General features: G+C 57.5%; 1 protein-coding gene and 1 long non-coding RNA gene across 3 annotated transcripts in view; one reads left to right on the top strand and one right to left on the bottom strand.

Moving 5' to 3' along the window:
• The first annotated feature begins 1,873 nt into the window (after positions 1 to 1,873).
• LOC137312343 (uncharacterized) lies at positions 1,874 to 10,019 on the top strand. The gene is made up of 3 exons (XR_010960700.1): positions 1,874 to 2,000; positions 6,649 to 6,760; positions 9,824 to 10,019. It is a non-coding gene; the product is annotated as an uncharacterized lncRNA (long non-coding RNA).
• A 7,562-nt stretch (positions 10,020 to 17,581) lies between these two features.
• LOC137312342 (tripartite motif-containing protein 2-like) overlaps positions 17,582 to 27,784 on the bottom strand; it is a 116,756-nt gene continuing 106,553 nt past the window's right edge. For both annotated transcript variants that reach the window (XM_067978914.1, XM_067978915.1), the window contains exon 10: positions 17,582 to 18,830. In XM_067978914.1, coding sequence (XP_067835015.1) covers positions 18,678 to 18,830 — 153 coding nt within the window. In that variant the 3' untranslated portion in view covers positions 17,582 to 18,677. The remainder of the gene's footprint in view (positions 18,831 to 27,784) is intronic.

Below are 27,784 nucleotides of genomic sequence, written 5' to 3'. Positions count from 1 at the left end.
CCTTCATCTAAGTCGTTAATAAATATTGTAAATAATTGAGGCCCCAACACAGATCCCTGTGGGACTCCACCAGTCACATCCTGCCAATGTGAATACTTACCCATTATCCCTACTCTCTGTCGCCTTTCGCTCAGCCAACTTCCTAACCAAGTCCGTACTTTTCCCTCGATTCCATGGGCTTCTATCTTAGCTAACAGTCTCTTATGTGGGACTTTATCAAATGCCTTCTGGAAGTCCATATAAATAACATCCATTATTATTCTCCTGTCCACTACTTTAGTCACCTCTTCAAAAAATTCAATCAGGTTTGTCAGGCACGACCTACCTTTCACAAATCCATGCTGGCTCGCTCTGATTAACTGAAAATTCTCGAGGTGTTCAGTCACCCTATCCTTAATTATAGACTCCAGCATTTTCCCCACAACAGATGTTAGGCTAACTGGTCTATAATTCCCTGGTTTCCCCCTCTCACCTTTCTTAAAAAGCGGAGTGACATGTGCAATTTTCCAATCTAGAGGGACAGTTCCTGAATCTAGAGAACTTTGAAAGATTATAGTTAGGGCATCCGCAATGTGCTCACCTACTTCCTTTAAAACCCTGGGATGGAAACCATCTGGTCCTGGGGATTTGTCACTCTTTAGTGAAAAAGACCCGTTTATTCCTACTGTTTCCTGTCTGTTAACCAATTCTCAATCCATGCCAGTATATTACCCTCAATTCCATGTGCTCTAACTTTGTTCACCAACCTCCTGTGTGGGACCTTATTGAAAGCCTTCTGAAAATCCACATACACCATGTCCACTGGTTCCCCCTTATCTATTCTACTAGTTACATCCTCAAAGAACTCCAATAGATTTGTCAAACATGATTTCCATTTCGTAAATCCATGTTGACCCTGCCAAATCCTATTATTATTTTCTGAGTGACATGTTATCACATCCTTTACAATAGATTCTAGCATTTTCCCCACTACTGATTTCAGGCTAACAGGTCTGTAGTTCCCTGTTTTTTCTCTCTCTCCTTTCTTAAATAATGGGGTTACATTTGCCACCCTCCAATCTGCAGGAACCATTCCAGAATCTATAGAATTTTGGAAGATGACAATCAATGCATCCACTATCTCTATAGCCACTTCTTTCAAAACCCTGGGATGTAGATCATCAGGTCCTTGGGATTTTAGAATTCAGCAAAGGACGACCAAGAAATTGATAAAGAGGAAAAATAGAATATGAGAGTAAACTAGCGAGAAACATAAAAACGGACTGTAAAAGCTTCTATAGGTTTGTAAAAAGGAAAAGACTGTTGAAGGCAAATGTGGGTCCCTTACAGACAGAGACAGGAGAATTTATAATGGGGAATAAGGAAATGACTTTCAGTCCCATTAATTTCTCTAGTATTTTTTTACGAATACTAATTTCTTTCAGTTCCTCATTCTTGCCAGACCCTTGGTTCTCTCGTATTTCTGGGAGGTTTTTTGTGTCCTTTTCTGTGAAGAGAGTCACAAAGTATTTGTTTAATTTCTCTGCTATTTCCTTATTCCTCGCCCATTCGATCGCCCAGAAACCTGTTCCTGGTTTGGCAGCTCTCCAATCGCTGCTTTTAACCTCAGAGATTTGCTCACTTCCATCAACATCTGAGGCATTGAGTTCCATCCTTTGGTTGTTTGTCTTGTTGCCATAAATTCCCCTTTCTCATGTCAAGAGGGAGAGCCGGTCTCCGAGGCGATGAAACAATGTGGTCGAGCAGGAAGTGAAACGTTCCTGAGATTCTTCAGGTCCACAGGAATTCCCCAGGTGGTTTCTGTCGACTACTCAAGATTTCTCCAGAATCGTCAGCTCTCTACTTCCTCTTTAGACAAAGTATAAATACAAGGCAGGTGTTTACATCTCAATCAGTCTCCGCAACAACCGAACCCTAAGATCGCCAGAAGCTCGGAGATCCCAACATGAAATTCTTGGTCATCGTTCTCCTGGTGCTGGTCACAGCCCAACAGATGGCAGGTGAGTCCGAGGGTCCGACAAGTTCCACCCTTCACAAAACAACTGGCTCCACCAGCAAGAGCTGATCTTCCTGGCACATTACACCAACCCCTCCATCAGTTTGTTCAGTTCGGGTTTTGGAGAGGGTGCAGAGGAGATTTACTGGAATGATACCAGGGATGAGGGACTTCAGTTATGTGGAGAGACTGGAGAAGCTGGGGTTGTTCTCCTTAGAGCAGAGAAGGTTAAGGGGAGATTTAATCGAGGTGTTCAAAATCATGAAGGGTTTTAATAGAGTAAATAAGGAGAAACTGTTTCCAGTGGCAGAAGGGTCGGTAACCAGAGGACACAGATTTAAGGTAATTGGCAAAAGAATCAGAGGGGAGATGAGGAAACATTTTTTTTAAGCAGCGAGTTGTTCTGATCAGGCAGTGGGAGCTGTGGGATTTGAGCCGGTTAAACATCAGCACTCCTCCCCGCCTCCCCCCGCCTCCCCCTCCCGCCTCCCCCTCCCCCCGCCTCCCCCTCTGCCCCTCTGCCCCCGCCTTCCCCCTCCCCTCCCTCCCCCCCACCGGGTACAGTTGGCTCTGAGAAATTGTGTCTCAATGATCGGGGGTTGGGGAAAGGAGGGGTACCCTGAGTGGGGAGAGTGTGCACTCCACATCTGGCAAACAGAGGCTCTACCAGTGTTGTTTTGATTGGTGCAGAGGGAGCTTTACTCTGTATCTAACCCTGTACCTGTCCTGCTGGGAGTGTTTGATGGGACAGTGTAGAGGGAGCTTTACTCTGTATCTAACCCTGTACCTGCCCTGGAGTGTTTGACGGGACAGTGTAGAGGGAGCTTTACTCTGTATCTAACCCTGTACCTGCCCTGGGAGTGTTTGATGGGACAGTGTAGAGGGAGCTTTACTCTGTATCTAACCCTGTACCTGACCCTGGGAGTGTTTGATGGGACAGTGTAGAGGGAGCTTTACTCTGTATCTAACCCTGTACCTGACCCTGGGAGTGTTTGACGGGACAGTGTAGAGGGAGCTTTACTCTGTATCTAACCCTGTACCTGCCCTGGGAGTGTTTGATGGGACAGTGTAGAGGGAGCTTTACTCTGTATCTAACCCTGTACCTGCCCTGGGAGTGTTTGATGGGACAGTGTAGAGGGAGCTTTACTCTGTATCTAACCCTGTACCTGCCCTGGGAGTGTTTGATGGACAGTGTAGAGGGAGCTTTACTCTGTATCTAACCCTGTACCTGACCCTGGGAGTGTTTGATGGGACAGTGTAGAGGGAGCTTTACTCTGTATCTAACCCTGTACCTGCCCTGGAGTGTTTGATGGGACAGTGTAGAGGGAGCTTTACTCTGTATCTAACCCTGTACCTGACCCTGGGAGTGTTTGATGGGACAGTGTAGAGGGAGCTTTACTCTGTATCTAACCCTGTACCTGCCCTGGGAGTGTTTGATGGGACAGTGTAGAGGGAGCTTTACTCTGTATCTAACCCTGTACCTGACCTGGGAGTGTTTGATGGGACAGTGTAGAGGGAGCTTTACTCTGTATCTCACCCTGTGCCTGCCCTGGGAGTGTTTGATGGGACAGTGTAGAGGGAGCTTTACTCTGTATCTAACCCTGTACCTGACCTGGGAGTGTTTGATGGGACAGTGTAGAGGGAGCTTTACTCTGTATCTAACCCTGTACCTGACCCTGGGAGTGTTTGATGGGACAGTGTAGAGGGAGCTTTACTCTGTATCTAACCCTGTACCTGACCTGGGAGTGTTTGATGGGACAGTGTAGAGGGAGCTTTACTCTGTATCTAACCCTGTACCTGACCCTGGGAGTGTTTGATGGGACAGTGTAGAGGGAGCTTTACTCTGTATCTAACCCTGTACCTGCTCTGGGAGTGTTTGATGGGACAGTGTAGAGGGAGCTTTACTCTGTATCTAACCCGTGCTGTACCTGTCCTGGAGTGTTTGATGGGACAGTGTAGAGGGAGCTTTACTCTGTATCTAACCCTGTACCTGCTCTGGGAGTGTTTGATGGGACAGTGTAGAGGGAGCTTTACTCTGTATCTAACCCTGTACCTGCTCTGGGAGTATTTGATGGGACAGTGTAGAGGGAGCTTTACTCTGTATCTAACCCTGTACCTGCTCTGGGAGTGTTTGATGGGACAGTGTAGAGGGAGCTTTACTCTGTATCTAACCCTGTACCTGCTCTGGGAGTGTTTGATGGGACAGTGTAGAGGGAGCTTTACTCTGTATCTAACCCTGTACCTGACCCTGGGAGTGTTTGATGGGACAGTGTAGAGGGAGCTTTACTCTGTATCATAAGAACATAAGAACACAAGAAGTCGGAGCAGGACCCGGCCACTCAGCCCCTGGGCCCTCTCCGCCACCTACAGGGCCTTGACCGATCCGAACTCAGCTTCATGTCCAATTTCCTGCCCGCTCCCCGTAACCCCTAATTCCCTTTACTTCTAGGAAACTGTCTATTTCCGTTTTAAATTTATTTAATGATGTAGCTTCCACAGCTTCCTGGGGCAGCAAATTCCACAGACCTACTACCCTCTGAGTGAAGAAGTTTCTCCTCATCTCAGTGTTGAAAGAGCAGCCCCTTATTCTAAGATTATGCCCCCTACTTCTAGTTTCACCCATCCTTGGGAACATCCTTACCGCATCCACCCGATCAAGCCCCTTCACAATCTTATATGTTTCAATAAGATCGCCTCTCATTCTTCTGAACTCCAATGAGTAGAGTCCCAATCCACTCAACCTCTCCTCATATGTTCACCCCCTCATCCCCGGGATTAACCGAGTGAACCTTCTTTGTACTGCCTCGAGAGCAAGTATGTCTTTTCTTAAGTATGGACACCAAAACTGTATGCAGTATTCCAGGTGCGGTCTCACCAATACCTTATATAACTGCAGCAATACCTCCCTGTTTTTATATTCTATCCCCCTAGCAATAAAAGCCAACATTCTGTTGGCCTTCTTGATCACCTGCTGCACCTGCATACTAACTTTTTGATTTTCTTGCACTAGGACCCCCAGATCCCTTTGTACTGCAGTACTTTCCAGTCTCTCGCCATTAAGAAAATAACTTGCTCTCTGATTTTTCCTGCCAAAGTGCATAACCTCACATTTTCCAATATTGTATTGCATCTGCCAAATCTCCGCCCACTCACCCAGCCTGTCTATATCCCCTTGTAGGTTTTTTATGTCCTCCTCACTCTCTACTTTCCCTCCCATCTTTGTATCATCTGCAACCCCAGCTTCTCCAGTCTATCCACATAACTAAAGTCCCTCATCCCTGGAATCATTCCAGTAAATCTCCTCTGCACCCTCTCTAAGGCCTTCACATCTTTCCTAAAGTGCGGTGCCCAGAACTGGACACAATACTCCAGTTGTGGCCGAACCAGTGTTTTATAAAGGTTCATCATGACTTCCTTGCTTTTGTACTCTATGCCTCTATTTATAAAGCCCAGGATCCCCTATGCTTTTTTATCCGCTTTCTCAACCTGTCCTGCCACCTTCAACGATTTGTGCACATATACCCCCAGATCTCTCTGTTCCTGCACCCCTTTTAGAATTGTGCCCTCTAGTTTATTTTGCCTCTCCTCATTCTTCCTACAGAAATCTATCACTTCCCATTTTTCTGTGTTAAATTTCATCTGCCACGTGTCCACCCATTCCACCAGCCTGTCTATATCCTCTTGAAGTCTATCACTATCCTCCTCACTGTTCACTACACTTCCAAGTTTTGTGTCATCTGCAATTTTGAAATTGTGCCCTGTACACCCAAGTCCAAGTCATTAATATATATCAAGAAAAGCAGTGGTCCCAGCACTGACCCCTGGGGAACACCACTGTTCACCTCCCTCCAGTCCGAAAAACAACCGTTCACCACTACTCTCTGTTTCCTGTCACTTAGCCAATTCTGTATCCATTTGCTCTGCCCCCTTTATTCCATGGGCTTCAATCTTGATGATAAGCCTACCATGTGACACTTTATCAAACACCTTTTGAAAATCCATATACTTCTACCTCCTCTTTATCAATTTTTACCCCATCCAGTACCTCAATTATATCTTCCTTTACCGAGACTCTGGCAGCATCTTCTTCCTTGGTAAAGACAGATGCAAAGTACCCATTTAGTACCTCATCCCCTCTGCCTCCATCAGTAGATCTCCTTTCTGGTCCCTAATCGGCCCCACCCCTCCTCTTACTACCCGTTTACTGCCTATAGAAGACTTTTGGATTCCCTTTTATGTTGGCCGCCAGTCTATTCTCATACTCTCCCTTTGCCCCTCTGATTTCCTTTTTCACTTCCCCTCTGAACTTTCTATATTCTGCCTGGTTCTCACTTGTGTTACCAACCTGACATCTGTCATATGCCCCTGTCTGTCTGAAACATCGAACCCAGTGTCAGTGACTGTACATTGAAGAATGATTTCCCCCGGACCCACGTGCTGCTCCTTCGATCTTGCTCCGTCTTTCGCTCTGGTCGACTCTCATTATCTTTGAAAATGTACGGAACCCATTTTGCCCGCGCACGCTGGCCTCCCCTGATTGGCTGCGTACTGGTTCATCATGCTGTCTCTCTGCTTCTTAATCCTTTCCCGCTGCCGACCTCTGACCTCGGCCTGCTCTCCTGATTGTTGCTATGTTTGTATTTCTTTGCCAGTTACTGAGGGCCTGGACTGTGAAGTGGGCGGAGTGACTGGTGTCTGTACAGGGCAGACCTGCCCCAGTGGGACGACAGAGCTGGAAGGATCGCAGTGCACCCCAAAATCAAAGTAAGCGATTAAATTAAACACAGAATCACTGTCAGAACCAAGAATAGTGAATAACGGCAAAAGAGTAACTAGGGAGAGAGTAGGGCCTCTTAAGGATCAACAAGGTCATCTATGTGCGGAACCACAAGAGATGGGTGAGATCCTGAATGAATATTTCACATCGGTATTTACGGTTGAGAAAGGCATGGATGTTAGGGAACTTGGGGAAATAAATAGTGATGACTTGAGGAGTGTACATATTACAGAGAGGGAGGTGCTGGAAGTCTTAACGCGCATCAAGGTAGATAAATCTCCGGGACCTGATGAAATGTATCCCAGGACGTTATGGGAGGTTAGGGAGGAAATTGCGGGTCCCCTAGCAGAGATATTTGAATCATCCACCGCTACAGGTGAGGTGCCTGAAGATTGGAGGGTAGCAAATATTGTGCCCTTGTTTAAGAAGGGCGGCAGGGAAAAGCCTGGGAACTACAGACCGGTGAGCCTGACATCTGTAGTGGGTAAGTTGTTAGAGGGTATTCTGAGGGACAGGATCTACAGGCATTTGGAGAGGCAGGGACTGATTAGGAACAGTCAGCATGGTTTTGTGAGAGGAAAATCATGTCTCACGAATTTGATTGAGTTTTTTGAAGGGGTAACCAAGAAGATAGATGAGGGCTGTGCAGTAGACGTGGTCTACATGGACTTCAGCAAAGCATTTGACAAGGTACCGCATGGTAGGTTGTTGCATAAGGTTAAATCTCACGGGATCCAAGGTGAGGTAGCCAATTGGATACAAAATTGGCTTGACGACAGAAGACAGAGGGTGGTTGTAGAGGGTTGTTTTTCAAACTGGAGGCCTGTGTCCAGCGGTGTGCCTCAGGGATCGGTGCTGGGTCCGCTGTTATTTGTTATTTATATTAATGATTTGGATGAGAATTTAGGAGGCATGGTTAGTAAGTTTGCAGATGACACCAAGATTGGTGGCATTGTGGACAGTGAAGAAGGTTATCTAGGATTGCAACGGGATCTTGATAAATTGGGCCAGTGGGCCGATGAATGGCAGATGGAGTTTAATTTAGATAAATGTGAGGTGATGCATTTTGGTAGATCGAATCGGGCCAGGACCTACTCCGTTAATGGTAGGGCGTTGGGGAGAGTTATAGAACAAAGAGATCTAGGAGTACAGGTTCATAGCTCCTTGAAAGTGGAGTCACAGGTGGATAGGGTGGTGAAGAAGGCATTCAGCATGCTTGGTTTCATTGGTCAGAACATTGAATACAGGAGTTGGGATGTCTTGTTGAAGTTGTACAAGACATTAGTAAGGCCACACTTGGAATACTGTGTACAGTTCTGGTCACCCTATTATAGAAAGGATATTATTAAACTAGAAAGAGTGCAGAAAAGATTTACTAGGATGCTACCGGGACTTGATGGTTTGACTTATAGGGAGAGGTTGGATAGACTGAGACTTTTTTCCCTGGAGAGTAGGAGGTTAAGGGGTGATCTTATAGAAGTCTATAAAATAATGAGGGGCATAGATAAGGTCGATAGTCAAAATCTTTTCCCAAAGGTAGGGGAGCCTATAACGAGGGGGCATAGATTTAAGGTGAGAGGGGAGAGATACAAAAGGGTCCAGAGGGGCAATTTTTCACTCAAAGGGTGGTGAGTGTCTGGAACGAGCTGCCAGAGGCAGTAGTAGAGGTGGGTACAATTTTGTCTTTTGAAAAGCATTTGGACAGTTACATGGGTAAGATGGTATCGAGGGATATGGGCCAAGTGCAGGCAATTGGGACTAGCTTAGTGGTATAAACTGGGCGACATGGACATGTTGGGCCGAAGGGCCTGTTTCCATGTTGTAAACTTCTAAGATCTCTCAGCAAATATAAAGGAGCCCTTTACCCCCTCTGTCTGGGTCAGGTTTGACACCCAGGTCGAGGGTGAAAGGTCAGCACCTGATCCTTTCTCCTCCTGCCCGGTTCCCTGAACGTTGGAGGTTAAGTTGAACCTCCTTGATGAAGGAGGCTTGGATCTGCCCTGAGGAAACCAGCCCTGTGGGTCACACACCCAGGGTCTCCCCCTGTGGGTCTCCCACCGCCATTCCTCCTCTTGCTGCCTGTGGGTTTCTGAGCCTCTGAGCCCAGCCGAAAGCCGACTCCTCATGTCTCATTCCAGATAGAGAGAATGGGCCGGGTATTCAACCACAGGGGCCTCACACCCTCAGCTGGGGGTCACTGGATATTCAAGATCCCCAACCAAGGGGCACTAAGGCCAAATGTCACCGCTCCTGCTCCCCCAGTGCGGCCTGTCCTGCTCTGCCTGGCTCAGTCCCACAGGGGGCGGGAGAGGGGCTGAATAGATCGGGGCATAAATCCATGACCCTGTTCACCAACCCTATCTCTGGGGGGACAGGGGCAGGGGGGAGACAGGGGGGGAGGGAGAGAGGGAGAGAGAGAGAGGGAGAGAGGGAGAGAGAGAGAGGGAGAGAGGGAGAGAGGGAGACACAGAGAGAGAGAGAGGGAGACACAAGAGAGGGGCAGGGAGAGAGAGAGAGAGAGAGGGGCCGGGAGAGAGAGAGAGGGAGGGGGGAGAGAGAGAGAGAGGGAGAGAGGGGGGGCAGAGAGGGAGGGGGCAGGGAGAGAGAGAGGGGGGGGGAGAGAGAGAGAGAGAGAGAGAGGGAGACACAGAGAGAGAGAGAGAGAGAGAGGGAGACACAGAGAGAGAGAGAGGGAGACACAAGAGAGGGGCAGGGAGAGAGAGAGAGAGAGAGAGAGGGGCCGGGAGAGAGAGAGAGGGAGGGGGGAGAGAGAGAGAGAGAGGGAGACACAAGAGAGGGGCAGGGAGAGAGAGAGGGAGGGGGGAGACAGAGAGAGAGAGACAGGGGACAGGGAGAGAGGGGGAGAGGGAGGGGGAGAGGGGGTGGGGATTGGAGCTCCCACTCCTCTCCCACTGAGGAGGACCTCATCATTACACTGACCACAAGACACCAACCCCCAAACATGACCCCCTCCAGTCACCGTTTTGGGCTGTGGACTGGGGAGAATTCTGTGTTAAACTGATCCCTGACTCCATTTTCTCTCTTGTCAGGTGTTGTACTAAAACCAACAACTAGGGCGCTGAACGATGGACAGGATTGGAAGCCTGTTGGTGTGACCCCGACCCCCGACCCCCGACCCCCAGGGCTCGTTACTCTCCGACCTTCAACAGCTTCCAATCTCACTCCAGCTCGTCACCAAATCTCAACTCTGAAATGATTCAGTAATAAAGAATTATTCAAACTTCAGTCAATCATTGTTGTCATCTTATAGCTCAGAGCCTGTGCCACAGAGAGGGCGGAGGGGGGACACGGGGGGGGAGGGAGGGGGGACACGGGGGGGGAGGGAGGGGGGACACGGGGGGGGAGGGAGGGGGGACACGGGGGGGGAAGAGAGGGGGACACGGGGGGGGGAAGAGAGGGGGACACGGGGGGGGAGAGAGGGGGACGCGGGGGGGGAGAGAGGGGGGATGTGGGGGGGGGGAGGGAGTGGGGATGCGGGGGGGGGAGGGAGAGGTGAGATACAGGGCGAGACGATGGAGGCAATTGTAACCCCCAGGAACGGGTGGGTTGGGGGTGGGTGGGCAGTGAAAATGTAAAGTTTTTCGAGCGTCTCTCCACCCTGGCTCCCCCTCCCCACTTAAATCCGGCGGGTCGATACTGAAAGGGGCAATGGACCTCATGGAGATACTTCATATTTTGTGTATTGGACATAAACAAATTTAACTTTACCTGTTGGGGTTTCCCATCATTTCCAATTCATGTCAGGTGAAAGCAGGTGGGAAGGGCCGGGTCCATGAGGTGAGTGAGGGTCTTTATTGCACTGCTTGTGGGCCCGGGGGAGCAGGGGAGCTTCATCCAGACCCAACAAGCTCACCCGGGTAACGGGACCCCCACCACTGACCGCCGGGACCCCCCGCCACTGACCGCCGGGACCCCCGCCACTGACCGCCGGGACCCTCGCCACTGACCGCCGGGACCCCCGCCACTGACCGCCGGGACCCTCGCCACTGACCGCCGGGACCCTCGCCACTGACCGCCGGGACCCTCGCCACTGACCGCCGGGACCCTCGCCACTGACCGCCGGGACCCCCGCCACTGACCGCCGGGACCCCCGCCACTGACCGCCGGGACCCTCGCCACTGACCGCCGGGACCCTCGCCACTGACCGCCGGGACCCTCGCCACTGACCGCCGGGACCCCCACCACTGGCCGCCGGGACCCCCGCCACTGACCGCCGGGACCCTCGCCACTGGCCGCCGGGACCCTCGCCACTGACCGCCGGGACCCCCGCCACTGACCGCCGGGACCCTCGCCACTGACCGCCGGGACCCCCGCCACTGACCGCCGGGGACCCCCACCACTGGCCGCCGGGACCCTCACCACTGACCGCCGGGACCCCCGCCACTGACCGCCGGGACCCTCGCCACTGACCGCCGGGACCCCCGCCACTGACCGCTGGGACCCCCACCACTGGCCGCCGGGACCCTCGCCACTGACCGCCGGGACCCCCGCCACTGACCGCCGGGACCCTCGCCACTGACCGCCGGGACCCCCCAAATCGCAACCCCCCACCGATCTCCCTCCCCCACCCCCGATCGTGGCCCCTCCACCCCTGTATTGCCCCCACCGCTCCCGGCCCCCGATCTGTGGTTCCCCATCAACCAATGGCGCGATGACCAACTCACACAATTTGCCAAACAGCCACCGGCTGATTAAATAACGACACAAACACAGAGAGAAGTTTCCATCGTTTTTTAAATTATTTTCTTTTACAGAGAGTCACCCTACTCAGGGTCGAAGGTCAGAGGCCACCTGTGATGCGCACCCCCCACAGAGCTTTCACAACAGCTCACCCAACAACAGACATCACCTTTACACAAAGATCACCAACGCTCTACACTGGGACCAGACGCTCTACACTGGGGCCAAACGCTCTACACTGGGACCAGACGCTCTACACTGGGACCAGACGCTCTACACTGGGGCCAGACGCTCTACACTGGGGCCAGAGGTCTGCCCACTGGGGCCAGACGCTCGACACTGGGGCCAGACGCTCGACACTGGGGCCAGACGCTCTACACTGGGGCCAGACGCTCTACACTGGGGCCAGACGCTCTACACTGGGGCCAGACGCTCTACACTGGGGCCAGACGCTCTACACTGGGGCCAGAGGTCTGCCACTGGGACCAGATGCTCTACACTGGGACCAGACGCTCTACACTGGGGCCAGAGGTCTGCCACTGGGACCAGACGCTCTACACTGGGGCCAGAGGTCTGCCACTGGGACCAGACGCTCTACACTGGGGCCAGACGCTCTACACTGGGACCAGAGATCTGCCCACTGGGGCCAGACGCTCGACACTGGGGCCAGACGCTCGACACTGGGGCCAGACGCTCTACACTGGGGCCAGACGCTCTACACTGGGGCCAGACGCTCTACACTGGGGCCAGACGCTCTACACTGGGGCCAGACGCTCTACACTGGGGCCAGAGGTCTGCCACTGGGACCAGATGCTCTACACTGGGACCAGACGCTCTACACTGGGGCCAGAGGTCTGCCACTGGGACCAGACGCTCTACACTGGGGCCAGAGGTCTGCCACTGGGACCAGACGCTCTACACTGGGGCCAGACGCTCTACACTGGGACCAGAGGTCTGCCACTGGGACCAGACGCTCTACACTGGGACCAGAGGTCTACACTGGGACCAGACGCTCTACACTGGGGCCAGACGCTCTACACTGGGGCCAGACACTCTACACTGGGGCCAGAGGTCTGCCCACTGGGGCCAGACGCTCTACACTGGGACCAGACGTCTACACTGGGACCAGACGCTCTACACTGGGACCAGACGCTCTACACTGGGGCCAGAGGTCTGCCCACTGGGGCCAGACGCTCTACACTGGGGCCAGAGGTCTGCCCACTGGGGCCAGAGGTCTGCCCACTGGGGCCAGACGCTCTACACTGGGACCAGAGGTCTACACTGGGACCAGACGCTCTACACTGGGGCCAGACGCTCTACACTGGGGCCAGACGCTCTTCACTGGGGCCAGAGGTCTGCCCACTGGGGCCAGACGCTCTACACTGGGGCCAGAGGTCTGCCCACTGGGGCCAGACGCTCTACACTGGGACCAGAGGTCTGCCCACTGGGGCCAGACGCTCTACACTGGGACCAGAGGTCTGCCCACTGGGACCAGGCGCTCTACACTGGGACCAGAGGTCTGCCACTGGGACCAGACGCTCTACACTGGGACCAGAGGTCTGCCCACTGGGGCCAGACGCTCTACACTGGGACCAGAGGTCTGCCCACTGGGACCAGACGCTCTACACTGGGACCAGAGGTCTGCCCACTGGGACCAGACGCTCTACACTGGGACCAGAGGTCTGCCCACTGGGACCAGACGCTCTACACTGGGACCAGAGGTCTGCCACTGGGACCAGACGCTCTACACTGGGACCAGAGGTCTGCCCACTGGGGCCAGACGCTCTACACTGGGACCAGAGGTCTGCCCACTGGGGCCAGACGCTCTACACTGGGACCAGAGGTCTGCCACTGGGACCAGAGGTCATCCACTGGGGCCAGACGCTCTACACTGGGACCAGAGGTCATCCACTGGGGCCAGACGCTCTACATTGGGACCAGAGGTCTGCCACTGGGACCAGACGCTCTACACTGGGACCAGAGGTCATCCACTGGGGCCAGACGCTCTACACTGGGACCAGAGGTCATCCACTGGGGCCAGACGCTCTACACTGGGACCAGAGCTCTGCCACTGGGACCAGACTGTATTTGCAAAGCAACTCACTGAAGCCAGAGCGATGGGCACGACTCTCCCCGAGTGGCTACGGGGGGGGGGGGGGGTTACAGGGGGTATGGCCCTCCCCGAGAGGGTACAGAGAAGGTACTGGCGGGTAAGGAGGGGTACTGGGGTGCACAGAAGGGGTTCCCGAGGGGTACAGAAGGGGTATTGGGGGGTACAGAAGGGGTACTGGGGGGGGTAAGGAGGGGTACTGGGGGTACAGAAGGGGTACTGGGGGTACAGAAGGGGTACTGGGGGTACAGAAGGGGTACTGGGGGTACAGAAGGGGTACTGGGGGGTAAGGAGGGGTACTGGGGGTACAGAAGGGGTACTGGGGGTACAGAAGGGGTACTGGGGGTACAGAAGGGGTACTGGGGGTACAGAAGGGGTACTGGGGGGTAAGGAGGGGTACTGGGGGTACAGAAGGGGTACTGGGGGTACAGAAGGGGTACTGGGGGTACAGAAGGGGTACTGGGGGGTAAGGAGGGGTACTGGGGGTACAGAAGGGGTACTGGGGGTACAGAAGGGGTACTGGGGGTACAGAAGGGGTACTGGGGGTACAGAAGGGGTACTGGGGGGTAAGGAGGGGTACTGGGGGGTAAGGAGGGGTACTGGGGGTACAGAAGGCGTACTGGGGGTACAGAAGGGGTACTGGGGGGTAAGGAGGGGTACTGGGGGTACAGAAGGGGTACTGGGGGTACAGAAGGGGTACTGGGGGTACAGAAGGGGTACTGGGGGTACAGAAGGGGTACTGGGGGTACAGAAGGGGTACTGGGGGTACAGAAGGGGTACTGGGGGTACAGAAGGGGTACTGGGGGTACAGAAGGGGTATTGGGGGTACCCTCTCTCTGGGTCTCTCTCTCTCTCCCCGTGAGGCCTGGGGACAGGAATGGCCTTTTCCAGCCTCATTCTCAATGGGTGCAGAGGGGGGAGGGGGGATGAACCAGAGGGGGGAGGGGGGCTCCAGCCAGAGGGGGGAGGGGGGCTCCAGCCAGAGGGGGGAGGGGGGCTCTAACCAGAGGGGGGAGGGGGGCTCTAACCAGAGGGGGGAGGGGGGGCTCTAGCCAGAGGGGGGAGGGGGCTCTAACCAGAGGGGGGAGGGGGCTCTAGCCAGAGGGGGGAGGGGGGCTCTAACCAGAGGGGGGAGGGGGCTCTAGCCAGAGGGGGGAGGGGGGCTCTAGCCAGAGGGGGGAGGGGGGCTCTAGCCAGAGGGGGGAGGGGGGCTCTAGCCAGTGTACCCACATCACACTGCACGATGAAGGGCTCTCACTGCTCAGCAATTGGGACGACTAAACTGCGGTCAGATGACTGAGTCGGTAATCGGATTAATTCCTCTGCTCCAAGCACCCCCACATCCCACTGCTCCCCATGGAACATAATTGGGAATAGTGTACCCTGACCCTTGAACTCTGACCCGCATTCCCAGTGAGTGAGGCTCCCCACTGGGAGAATGGGATTGTGGAATTGGTCTCAACTTATTCGAGTTGGTTGAAGGAGGAAGGTTGACCTCAGGACACCAGGACAGCACCTCCGACAGTGCAGCGCTCCCTCAGTACTGACCCTCCGACAGTGCGGCGCTCCCTCAGTACTGACCCTCCGACAGCGCGGCGCTCCCTCAGTACTGACCCTCCAACAGTGCAGCGCTCCCTCAGTACTGACCCTCCGACAGTGCAGCGCTCCCTCAGTACTGACCCTCCGACAGTGCAGCGCTCCCTCAGTACTGACCCTCCGACAGTGCGGCGCTCCCTCAGTACTGACCCTCCGACAGTGCAGCGCTCCCTCAGTACTGACCCTCCGACAGTGCAGCGCTCCCTCAGTACTGACCCTCCGACAGTGCGGCGCTCCCTCAGTACTGACCCTCCGACAGTGCGGCGCTCCCTCAGTACTGACCCTCCGACAGTGCAGCGCTCCCTCAGTACTGACCCTCCGACAGTGCAGCACTCCCTCAGTACTGACCCTCCGACAGTGCGGCGCTCCCTCAGGACTGACCCTCCGACAGTGCAGCGCTCCCTCAGTACTGACCCTCCGACAGTGCAGCACTCCCTCAGTACTGACCCTCCGACAGTGCAGCGCTCCCTCAGTACTGACCCTCCGACAGTGCGGCGCTCCCTCAGTACTGACCCTCCGACAGTGCTGCGCTCCCTCAGTACTGCCCCTTCGACAGTGCGGCGCTCCCTCAGTACTGACCCTCCGACAGTGCAGCGCTCCCTCAGTACTGACCCTCCGACAGTGCAGCGCTCCCTCAGTACTGACCCTCCGACAGTGCGGCGCTCCCTCAGTACTGACCCTCCGACAGTGCTGCGCTCCCTCAGTACTGACCCTCCGACAGTGCAGCGCTCCCTCAGTACTGACCCTCCGACAGTGCAGCGCTCCCTCAGTACTGACCCTCCGACAGTGCGGCGCTCCCTCAGTACTGACCCTCCGACAGTGCGGCGCTCCCTCAGTACTGACCCTCCGACAGTGCAGCACTCCCTCAGTACTGACCCTCCGACAGTGCGGCGCTCCCTCAGTACTGACCCTCCGACAGTGCGGCGCTCCCTCAGTACTGACCCTCTGACCGTGCACTGGATTAGGTGCATGGCCAAGAGTGGGGTTTGAACCCTGATCTTCGAACTCAGGTGAGTGCAACTGACTGATGCTGAACAGACATTTACTCCCAGACACACAGGCACTGGGAGCCCATCAGAATCTATCCCACCACCAAGTGTGATTTCAACGATTGATTTTGTATATATATATATGTACAGAGATTGGCCGCGACATTTGCTGTGTCCTGATACCCGATATAATGGTTTATATACACTGGCCTTCGTGTCACTCACATGCACTGGGTTATTTGCTCTTTCACCCTTTGGGACATCAACTTACAAAACATCTCCATATTGCTGATCCCATCTGACAGCTACATCCCATCACAGAACTCGCCTCTGGGGTACGGGTCCCACACACACTGACTCTCACTGGGGTACGGGTCCCACACACACTGACTCTCACTGGGGTACGGGTCCCACAGACACTGACTCTCACTGGGGTACGGGTCCCACACACACTGACTCTCACTGGGGAACGGGTCCCACAGACACCGACTCTCACTGGGGTACGGGTCCCACACACACTGACTCTCACTGGGGTACGGGTCCCACACACACTGACTCTCACTGGGGTACGGGTCCCACAGACACTGACTCTCACTGGGGAACGGGTCCCACAGACACCGACTCTCACTGGGGTACGGGTCCCACACACACTGACTCTCACTGGGGTACGGGTCCCACAGACACTGACTCTCACTGGGGTACGGGTCCCACACACACCGACTCTCACTGGGGTACGGGTCCCACACACACCGACTCTCACTGGGGTACGGGTCTCACAGACACTGACTCTCACTGGGGAACGGGTCCCACACACACCGACTCTCACTGGGGTACGGGTTCCTCAGACACTGACTCTCACTGGGGTACGGGTCCCACACACACTGAATCTCACTGGGGTACGGGTCCCACAGACACCGACTCTCACTGGGGTACGGGTCCCACAGACACTGACTCTCACTGGGGAACGGGTCCCACAGACACTGACTCTCACTGGGGAACGGGTCCCACACACACTGACTCTCACTGGGGTACGGGTCCCACACACACGGACTCTCACTGGGGTACGGGTCCCACACACACTGACTCTCACTGGGGAACGGGTCCCACAGACACTGACTCTCACTGGGGAACGGGTCCCACAGACACTGACTCTCACTGGGGTACGGGTCCCACACACACTGACTCTCACTGGGGTACGGGTCCCACACACACTGACTCTCACTGGGGTACGGGTCCCACACACACTGACTCTCACTGGGGTACGGGTCCCACACACACTGACACTCACTGGGGTACGGGTCCCACACACACTGACTCTCACTGGGGTACGGGTCCCACAGACACTGACTCTCACTGGGGTACGGGTCCCACAGACACTGACTCTCACTGGGGTACGGGTCCCACAGACACTGACTCTCACTGGGGTACGGGTCCCACAGACACCGACTCTCACTGGGGTACGGGTCCCACACACACTGACTCTCACTGGGGTACGGGTCCCACAGACAATGACTCTCACTGGGGTACGGGTCCCACAGACACTGACTCTCACTGGGGTACGGGTCCCACACACACTGACTCTCACTGGGGTACGGGTCCCACACACACTGACTCTCACTGGGGTACGGGTCCCACACACACTGACTCTCACTGGGGTACGGGTCCCACAGACACTGACTCTCACTGGGGTACGGGTCCCACAGACACTGACTCTCACTGGGGTACGGGTCCCACACACACTGAGTCTCACTGGGGTACGGGTCCCACACACACTGACTCTCACTGGGGTACGGGTCCCACAGACACTGACTCTCACTGGGGTACGGGTCCCACACACACCGACTCTCACTGGGGTACGGGTCCCACACACACTGACTCTCACTGGGGTACGGGTCCCACAGACACTGACTCTCACTGGGGTACGGGTCCCACAGACACCGACTCTCACTGGGGTACGGGTCCCACACACACTGACTCTCACTGGGGTACGGGTCCCACAGACACTGACTCTCACTGGGGTACGGGTCCCACACACACCGACTCTCACTGGGGTACAGACACCGACTCTCACTGGGGTACAGACACCGACTCTCACTCTGATCCTGTTACAGGCCCAGCCCCAGGGAGTCAGTGGTCAGAGTCGGGGCCCAGGGACCAGGGTCGGGGAGTCAGCATCCTGCAGGGAGGCCGAGTGCTACGATTGGTCCGTTTCCCGCTCCGCAGGCTCCAAACCTTCGTTGAGTTGAGAAATGGCGGAATGTCTGGGCGGAGGTCCTTTAACCGAGGATGGCTCTGATTGGTCAGTCTGTGGCCGGTCAGCAGGTGTGCCGGACTCTCCGTCAAACACTTCGACCCTGAGCATTCATCAAACGTTGGCTTCTCGCTGTATTTACAATAAACACAAAACCCAAGAGCATCGGGTCACCTCCTGTAGATTTCGACAGGACGGAATTACACAGGGAGTAAAATGGCGGCTGTCGCTCCTCCCCAGAGTTCTGGAACTTTCCTTCACTGTAAGTACCTGTAAACCTTGAAGCAGTGATTGCCAGAGTCCGCCACAGCCACATGGCCATCGGAGGTCAAGGCCAGGCCTTGGGGGCCGTAGAGAGGGTCTGCGGTGGTGTTAATGTAAGATAGGAAGGAGCCAGAACTGTCAAACACCTGGGGAGAGAGAGAGACAAGGGTCAGGGTTCAGGATAGAGGGGCGATAGAGAGGGAGAGAGGCCCAGGACAGAGGGGCGATAGAGAGGGAGAGAGGCCCAGGACAGAGGGGCGATAGAGAGGGAGAGAGGACCAGGACAGAGGGGCGATAGAGAGGGAGAGAGGCCCAGGACAGAGGGGCGTTCGAGAGGGAGAGAGGCCCAGGACAGAGGGGCGATAGAGAGGGAGAGAGGCCCAGGACAGAGGGGCGTTAGAGAGGGAGAGAGGCCCAGGACAGAGGGGCGATAGAGAGGGAGAGAGGCCCAGGACAGAGGGGCGTTAGAGAGGGAGAGAGGCCCAGGACAGAGGGGCGATAGAGAGGGAGAGAGGCCCAGGACAGAGGGGCGATAGAGAGGGAGAGAGGCCCAGGACAGAGGGGCGTTAGAGAGGGAGAGAGGCCCAGGACAGAGGGGCGATAGAGAGGGAGAGAGGCCCAGGACAGAGGGGCGATAGAGAGGGAGAGAGGCCCAGGACAGAGGGGCGTTAGAGAGGGAGAGAGGCCCAGGACAGAGGGGCGTTAGAGAGGGAGAGAGGCCCAGGACAGAGGGGCGATAGAGAGGGAGAGAGGCCCAGGACAGAGGGGCGATAGAGAGGGAGAGAGGCCCTGGACAGAGGGGCGATAGAGAGGGAGAGAGGCCCAGGACAGAGGGGCGTTAGAGAGGGAGAGAGGCCCTGGACAGAGGGGCGATAGAGAGGGAGAGAGGCCCAGGACAGAGGGGCGATAGAGAGGGAGAGAGGCCCAGGACAGAGGGGCGTTAGAGAGGGAGAGAGGCCCAGGACAGAGGGGCGATAGAGAGGGAGAGAGGCCCAGGACAGAGGGGCGTTAGAGAGGGAGAGAGGCCCAGGACAGAGGGGCGATAGAGAGGGAGAGAGGCCCAGGACAGAGGGGCGATAGAGAGGGAGAGAGGCCCAGGACAGAGGGGCGTTAGAGAGGGAGAGAGGCCCAGGACAGAGGGGCGATAGAGAGGGAGAGAGGCCCAGGACAGAGGGGCGATAGAGAGGGAGAGAGGCCCAGGACAGAGGGGCGTTAGAGAGGGAGAGAGGCCCAGGACAGAGGGGCGTTAGAGAGGGAGAGAGGCCCAGGACAGAGGGGCGATAGAGAGGGAGAGAGGCCCAGGACAGAGGGGCGATAGAGAGGGAGAGAGGCCCTGGACAGAGGGGCGATAGAGAGGGAGAGAGGCCCGGGACAGAGGGGCGATCGAGAGGGAGAGAGGCCCAGGACAGAGGGGCGTTAGAGAGGGAGAGAGGCCCTGGACAGAGGGGCGATAGAGAGGGAGAGAGGCCCAGGACAGAGGGGCGTTAGAGAGGGAGAGAGGCCCAGGACAGAGGGGCGATAGAGAGGGAGAGAGGCCCAGGACAGAGGGGCGATAGAGAGGGAGAGAGGCCCAGGACAGAGGGGCGATAGAGAGGGAGAGAGGCCCAGGACAGAGGGGCGATAGAGAGGGAGAGAGGCCCGGGACAGGGGGGCGATAGAGAGGGAGAGAGGCCCAGGACAGAGGGGCGATAGAGAGGGAGAGAGGCCCAGGACAGAGGGGCGTTAGAGAGGGAGAGAGGCCCAGGACAGAGGGGCGTTAGAGAGGGAGAGAGGCCCAGGACAGAGGGGCGATAGAGAGGGAGAGAGGCCCAGGACAGAGGGGCGATAGAGAGGGAGAGAGGCCCTGGACAGAGGGGCGATAGAGAGGGAGAGAGGCCCGGGACAGAGGGGCGATCGAGAGGGAGAGAGGCCCAGGACAGAGGGGCGTTAGAGAGGGAGAGAGGCCCTGGACAGAGGGGCGATAGAGAGGGAGAGAGGCCCAGGACAGAGGGGCGTTAGAGAGGGAGAGAGGCCCAGGACAGAGGGGCGATAGAGAGGGAGAGAGGCCCAGGACAGAGGGGCGATAGAGAGGGAGAGAGGCCCAGGACAGAGGGGCGATAGAGAGGGAGAGAGGCCCAGGACAGAGGGGCGATAGAGAGGGAGAGAGGCCCGGGACAGAGGGGCGATCGAGAGGGAGAGAGGCCCAGGACAGAGGGGCGTTAGAGAGGGAGAGAGGCCCAGGACAGAGGGGCGATAGAGAGGGAGAGAGGCCCAGGACAGAGGGGCGATAGAGAGGGAGAGAGGCCCAGGACAGAGGGGCGATAGAGAGGGAGAGAGGCCCAGGACAGAGGGGCGATAGAGAGGGAGAGAGGCCCAGGACAGAGGGGCGTTAGAGAGGGAGAGAGGCCCAGGACAGAGGGGCGATAGAGAGGGAGAGAGGCCCAGGACAGAGGGGCGATAGAGAGGGAGAGAGGCCCAGGACAGAGGGGCGTTAGAGAGGGAGAGAGGCCCAGGACAGAGGGGCGTTAGAGAGGGAGAGAGGCCCAGGACAGAGGGGCGATAGAGAGGGAGAGAGGCCCAGGACAGAGGGGCGATAGAGAGGGAGAGAGGCCCTGGACAGAGGGGCGATAGAGAGGGAGAGAGGCCCGGGACAGAGGGGCGATCGAGAGGGAGAGAGGCCCAGGACAGAGGGGCGTTAGAGAGGGAGAGAGGCCCTGGACAGAGGGGCGATAGAGAGGGAGAGAGGCCCAGGACAGAGGGGCGTTAGAGAGGGAGAGAGGCCCAGGACAGAGGGGCGATAGAGAGGGAGAGAGGCCCAGGACAGAGGGGCGATAGAGAGGGAGAGAGGCCCAGGACAGAGGGGCGATAGAGAGGGAGAGAGGCCCAGGACAGAGGGGCGATAGAGAGGGAGAGAGGCCCGGGACAGAGGGGCGATCGAGAGGGAGAGAGGCCCAGGACAGAGGGGCGTTAGAGAGGGAGAGAGGCCCAGGACAGAGGGGCGATAGAGAGGGAGAGAGGCCCAGGACAGAGGGGCGATAGAGAGGGAGAGAGGCCCAGGACAGAGGGGCGATAGAGAGGGAGAGAGGCCCAGGACAGAGGGGCGATAGAGAGGGAGAGAGGCCCAGGACAGAGGGGCGATAGAGAGGGAGAGAGGCCCAGGACAGAGGGGCGTTAGAGGGAGAGAGGCCCTGGACAGAGGGGAGATAGAGAGGGAGAGAGGCCCAGGACAGAGGGGCGTTAGAGAGGGAGAGAGGCCCAGGACAGAGGGGCGATAGAGAGGGAGAGAGGCCCTGGACAGAGGGGCGATAGAGAGGGAGAGAGGCCCAGGACAGAGGGGCGTTAGAGAGGGAGAGAGGCCCAGGACAGAGGGGCGATAGAGAGGGAGAGAGGCCCTGGACAGAGGGGCGATAGAGAGGGAGAGAGGCCCAGGACAGAGGGGCGATAGAGAGGGAGAGAGGCCCAGGACAGAGGGGCGATAGAGAGGGAGAGAGGCCCAGGACAGAGGGGCGATAGAGAGGGAGAGAGTCCCAGGACAGAGGGGCGATAGAGAGGGAGAGAGGCCCGGGACAGAGGGGCGATAGAGAGGGAGAGAGGCCCAGGACAGAGGGGCGTTAGAGAGGGAGAGAGGCCCAGGACAGAGGGGCGATAGAGAGGGAGAGAGGCCCAGGACAGAGGGGTGATAGAGAGGGAGAGAGGCCCAGGACAGAGGGGCGTTAGAGAGGGAGAGAGGCCCAGGACAGAGGGGCGTTAGAGAGGGAGAGAGGCCCAGGACAGAGGGGCGTTAGAGAGGGAGAGAGGCCCAGGACAGAGGGGCGTTAAGAGGGAGAGAGGCCCAGGACAGAGGGGCGATAGAGAGGGAGAGAGGCCCAGGACAGAGGGGCGATAGAGAGGGAGAGAGGCCCAGGACAGAGGGGCGATAGAGAGGGAGAGAGGCCCAGGACAGAGGGGCGTTAGAGAGGGAGAGAGGCCCAGGACAGAGGGGCGATAGAGAGGGAGAGAGGCCCAGGACAGAGGGGCGTTAGAGAGGGAGAGAGGCCCAGGACAGAGGGGCGATAGAGAGGGAGAGAGGCCCAGGACAGAGGGGCGTTAGAGAGGGAGAGAGGCCCTGGACAGAGGGGCGATAGAGAGGGGTCAGGGTCGAGGACAGAGGGGCGATAGAGAGGGAGAGAGGCCCAGGACAGAGGGGCGTTAGAGAGGGAGAGAGGCCCAGGACAGAGGGGTTATAGAGAGGGAGAGAGGCCCAGGACAGAGGGGCGTTAGAGAGGGAGAGAGGCCCAGGACAGAGGGGCGTTAGAGAGGGAGAGAGGCCCAGGACAGAGGGGCGATAGAGAGGGAGAGAGGCCCAGGTCAGAGGGGCGTTAGAGAGGGAGAGAGGCCCAGGACAGAGGGGCGATAGAGAGGGAGAGAGGCCCTGGACAGAGGGGCGTTAGAGAGGGAGAGAGGCCCAGGACAGAGGGGCGATAGAGAGGGAGAGAGGCCCAGGACAGAGGGGCGATAGAGAGGGAGAGAGGCCCAGGACAGAGGGGCGTTAGAGAGGGAGAGAGGCCCAGGACAGAGGGGCGTTAGAGAGGGAGAGAGGCCCAGGACAGAGGGGCGTTAGACAGGGAGAGAGGCCCAGGACAGAGGGGCGATAGAGAGGGAGAGAGGCCCAGGACAGAGGGGCGATAGAGAGGGAGAGAGGCCCGGGACAGAGGGGCGATAGAGAGGGAGAGAGGCCCTGGACAGAGGGGCGATAGAGAGGGAGAGAGGCCCAGGACAGAGGGGCGATAGAGAGGGAGAGAGGCCCAGGACAGAGGGGCGATAGAGAGGGAGAGAGGCCCAGGACAGAGGGGCGATAGAGAGGGAGAGAGGCCCAGGACAGAGGGGCGATAGAGAGGGAGAGAGGCCCAGGACAGAGGGGCGATAGAGAGGGAGAGAGGCCCAGGACAGAGGGGCGTTAGAGAGGGAGAGAGGCCCAGGACAGAGGGGCGATAGAGAGGGAGAGAGGCCCAGGACAGAGGGGCGATAGAGAGGGAGAGAGGCCCAGGACAGAGGGGCGATAGAGAGGGAGAGAGGCCCAGGACAGAGGGGCGATAGAGAGGGAGAGAGGCCCAGGACAGAGGGGCGATAGAGAGGGAGAGAGGCCCAGGACAGAGGGGCGTTAGAGAGGGAGAGAGGCCCAGGACAGAGGGGCGATAGAGAGGGAGAGAGGCCCGGGACAGAGGGGCGATAGAGAGGGAGAGAGGCCCAGGACAGAGGGGCGATAGAGAGGGAGAGAGGCCCAGGACAGAGGGGCGATAGAGAGGGAGAGAGGCCCAGGACAGAGGGGCGATAGAGAGGGAGAGAGGCCCGGGACAGAGGGGCGATAGAGAGGGAGAGAGGCCCAGGACAGAGGGGCGATAGAGAGGGAGAGAGGCCCTGGACAGAGGGGCGATAGAGAGGGAGAGAGGCCCGGGACAGAGGGGCGATAGAGAGGGAGAGAGGCCCAGGACAGAGGGGCGATAGAGAGGGAGAGAGGCCCAGGACAGAGGGGCGATAGAGAGGGAGAGAGGCCCGGGACAGAGGGGCGATAGAGAGGGAGAGAGGCCCTGGACAGAGGGGCGATAGAGAGGGAGAGAGGCCCTGGACAGAGGGGCGATAGAGAGGGAGAGAGGCCCGGGACAGAGGGGCGATAGAGAGGGAGAGAGGCCCGGGACAGAGGGGCGATCGAGAGGGAGAGAGGCCCTGGACAGAGGGGCGATAAAGAGGGAGAGAGGCCCGGGACAGAGGGGCGATAGAGAGGGAGAGAGGCCCAGGACAGAGGAGCGATAGAGAGGGAGAGAGGCCCAGGACAGAGGGGCGATAGAGAGGGAGAGAGGCCCGGGACAGAGGGGCGATAGAGAGGGAGAGAGGCCCGGGACAGAGGGGCGATAGAGAGGGAGAGAGGCCCGGGACAGAGGGGCGATAGAGAGGGAGAGAGGCCCAGGACAGAGGAGCGATAGAGAGGGAGAGAGGCCCAGGACAGAGGGGCGATAGAGAGGGAGAGAGGCCCGGGACAGAGGGGCGATAGAGAGGGAGAGAGGCCCAGGACAGAGGAGCGATAGAGAGGGAGAGAGGCCCAGGACAGAGGGGCGATAGAGAGGGAGAGAGGCCCAGGACAGAGGGGCGATAGAGAGGGAGAGAGGCCCGGGACAGAGGGGCGATAGAGAGGGAGAGAGGCCCGGGACAGAGGGGCGATAGAGAGGGGTCTGGGTCGAGGACAGAGGGGCGATAGAGAGGGAGAGAGGTCCGGGACAGAGGGGCGATAGAGAGGGGTCTGGGTCGAGGACAGAGGGGCGATAGAGAGGGAGAGAGGCCCGGGACAGAGGGGCGATAGAGAGGGGTCTGGGTCGAGGACAGAGGGGCGATAGAGAGGGAGAGAGGCCCGGGACAGAGGGGCGATAGAGAGGGGTCTGGGTCGAGGACAGAGGGGCGATAGAGAGGGAGAGAGGCCCAGGACAGAGGGGCGATAGAGAGGGAGAGAGGCCCGGGACAGAGGGGCGATAGAGAGGGAGAGAGGCCCAGGACAGAGGGGCGATAGAGAGGGAGAGAGGCCCGGGACAGAGGGGCGATAGAGAGGGGTCTGGGTCGAGGACAGAGGGGCGATAGAGAGGGAGAGAGGCCCAGGACAGAGGGGCGATAGAGAGGGAGAGAGGCCCAGGACAGAGGGGTGATAGAGAGGGAGAGAGGCCCGGGACAGAGGGGCGATAGAGAGGGAGAGAGGCCCAGGACAGAGGGGTGATAGAGAGGGAGAGAGGCCCGGGACAGAGGGGCGATAGAGAGGGAGAGAGGCCCAGGACAGAGGGGTGATAGAGAGGGAGAGAGGCCCAGGACAGAGGGGCGTTAGAGAGAGAGAGAGGCCCTGGACAGAGGGGCGTTAAGAGGGAGAGAGGCCCAGGACAGAGGGGCGATAGAGAGGGAGAGAGGCCCAGGACAGAGGGGCGATAGAGAGGGAGAGAGGCCCAGGACAGAGGGGCGATAGAGAGGGAGAGAGGCCCAGGACAGAGGGGCGATAGAGAGGGAGAGAGGCCCAGGACAGAGGGGCGATAGAGAGGGAGAGAGGCCCAGGACAGAGGGGCGATAGAGAGGGAGAGAGGCCCAGGACAGAGGGGCGATAGAGAGGGAGAGAGGCCCAGGACAGAGGGGTGATAGAGAGGGAGAGAGGCCCAGGACAGAGGGGTGATAGAGAGGGAGAGAGGCCCAGGACAGAGGGGCGATAGAGAGGGGTCTGGGTCGAGGACAGAGGCGTTGCCCCGATATTTACAACGAAGGCGGGAGTGAGCCTGGGGGTGAAGAGGTCGCGGGCCGGGGGGGGGTGAAGAGGTCGCGGGCCGGGGGGGGTGAAGAGGTCGCGGGCCGGGGGGGGTGAAGAGGTCGCGGGCCGGGGGGGGGGGTGAAGAGGTCGCGGGCCGGGGGGGGGTGAAGAGGTCGCGGGCCGGGGGGGGGTGAAGAGGTCGCGGGCCGGGGGGGGTGAAGAGGTCGCGGGCCGGGGGGGGGTGAAGAGGTCGCGGGCCGGGGGGGGGTGAAGAGGTCGCGGGCCGGGGGGGGGTGAAGAGGTCGCGGGCCGGGGGGGGGTGAAGAGGTCGCGGGCCGGGGGGGGGTGAAGAGGTCGCGGGCCGGGGGGGGGTGAAGAGGTCGCGGGCCGGGGGGGGGTTCACGTGAGGGTTGAAGCGGTTTTCTCTCACTCATGACCGAATCGCTCAGTTCCCTCTTCCGATTCGCCATTGCTGGGGGACGAGGGCTGTGTTCGCCTCGAAATATGGTCCCCTTCCCAGGGACACTCCCTCCACACCGTCCAATCAAACACTCCCTCCACACCGTCCAATCAAACACTCCCTCTACACCGTCCAATCAAACACTCCCTCTAAACCGTCCAATCAAACACTCCCTCTAAACCGTCCAATCAAACACTCCCTCCACACCGTCCAATCAAACACTCCCTCTACACCGTCCAATCAAACACTCCCTCTAAACCGTCCAATCAAACACTCCCTCTACACCGTCCAATCAAACACTCCCTCTACACCGTCCAATCAAACACTCCCTCCACACCGTCCAATCAAACACTCCCTCTACACCGTCCAATCAAACACTCCCTCTACACCGTCCAATCAAACACTCCCTCTAAACCGTCCAATCAAACACTCCCTCCACACCGTCCAATCAAACACTCCCTCTACACCGTCCAATCAAACACTCCCTCTACACCGTCCAATCAAACACTCCCTCTAAACCGTCCAATCAAACGCTCCCTCCACACCGTCCAATCAAACGCTCCCTCCACACCGTCCAATCAAACGCTCCCTCCACTCCGTCCAATCAAACACTCCCTCCACACCGTCCAATCAAACACTCCCTCCACACCGTCCAATCAAACACTCCCTCCACACCGTCCAATCAAACACTCCCTCCACTCCGTCCAATCAAACACTCCCTCCACACCGTCCAATCAAACACTCCCTCCACACCGTCCAATCAAACACTCCCTCTACACCGTCCAATCAAACACTCCCTCTAAACCGTCCAATCAAACACTCCCTCTAAACCGTCCAATCAAACACTCCCTCCACACCGTCCAATCAAACACTCCCTCTACACCGTCCAATCAAACACTCCCTCTACACCGTCCAATCAAACACTCCCTCTACACCGTCCAATCAAACACTCCCTCCACACCGTCCAATCAAACACTCCCTCTACACCGTCCAATCAAACACTCCCTCTACACCGTCCAATCAAACACTCCCTCTAAACCGTCCAATCAAACACTCCCTCCACACCGTCCAATCAAACACTCCCTCTACACCGTCCAATCAAACACTCCCTCTACACCGTCCAATCAAACACTCCCTCTAAACCGTCCAATCAAACGCTCCCTCCACACCGTCCAATCAAACGCTCCCTCCACACCGTCCAATCAAACGCTCCCTCCACTCCGTCCAATCAAACACTCCCTCCACACCGTCCAATCAAACACTCCCTCCACACCGTCCAATCAAACACTCCCTCCACACCGTCCAATCAAACACTCCCTCCACTCCGTCCAATCAAACACTCCCTCCACACCGTCCAATCAAACACGCCCTCCACACCGTCCAATCAAACACTCCCTCCACACCGTCCA

This window comes from Heptranchias perlo, unplaced genomic scaffold (genome assembly GCF_035084215.1).
Source record: "Heptranchias perlo isolate sHepPer1 unplaced genomic scaffold, sHepPer1.hap1 HAP1_SCAFFOLD_422, whole genome shotgun sequence".
Classification (NCBI taxonomy): Eukaryota; Metazoa; Chordata; class Chondrichthyes; order Hexanchiformes; family Hexanchidae; genus Heptranchias; species Heptranchias perlo.
The sequence above is the reverse complement of the archived record's forward strand: the minus strand, read 5'-3'. Positions and strand labels throughout refer to the sequence as shown.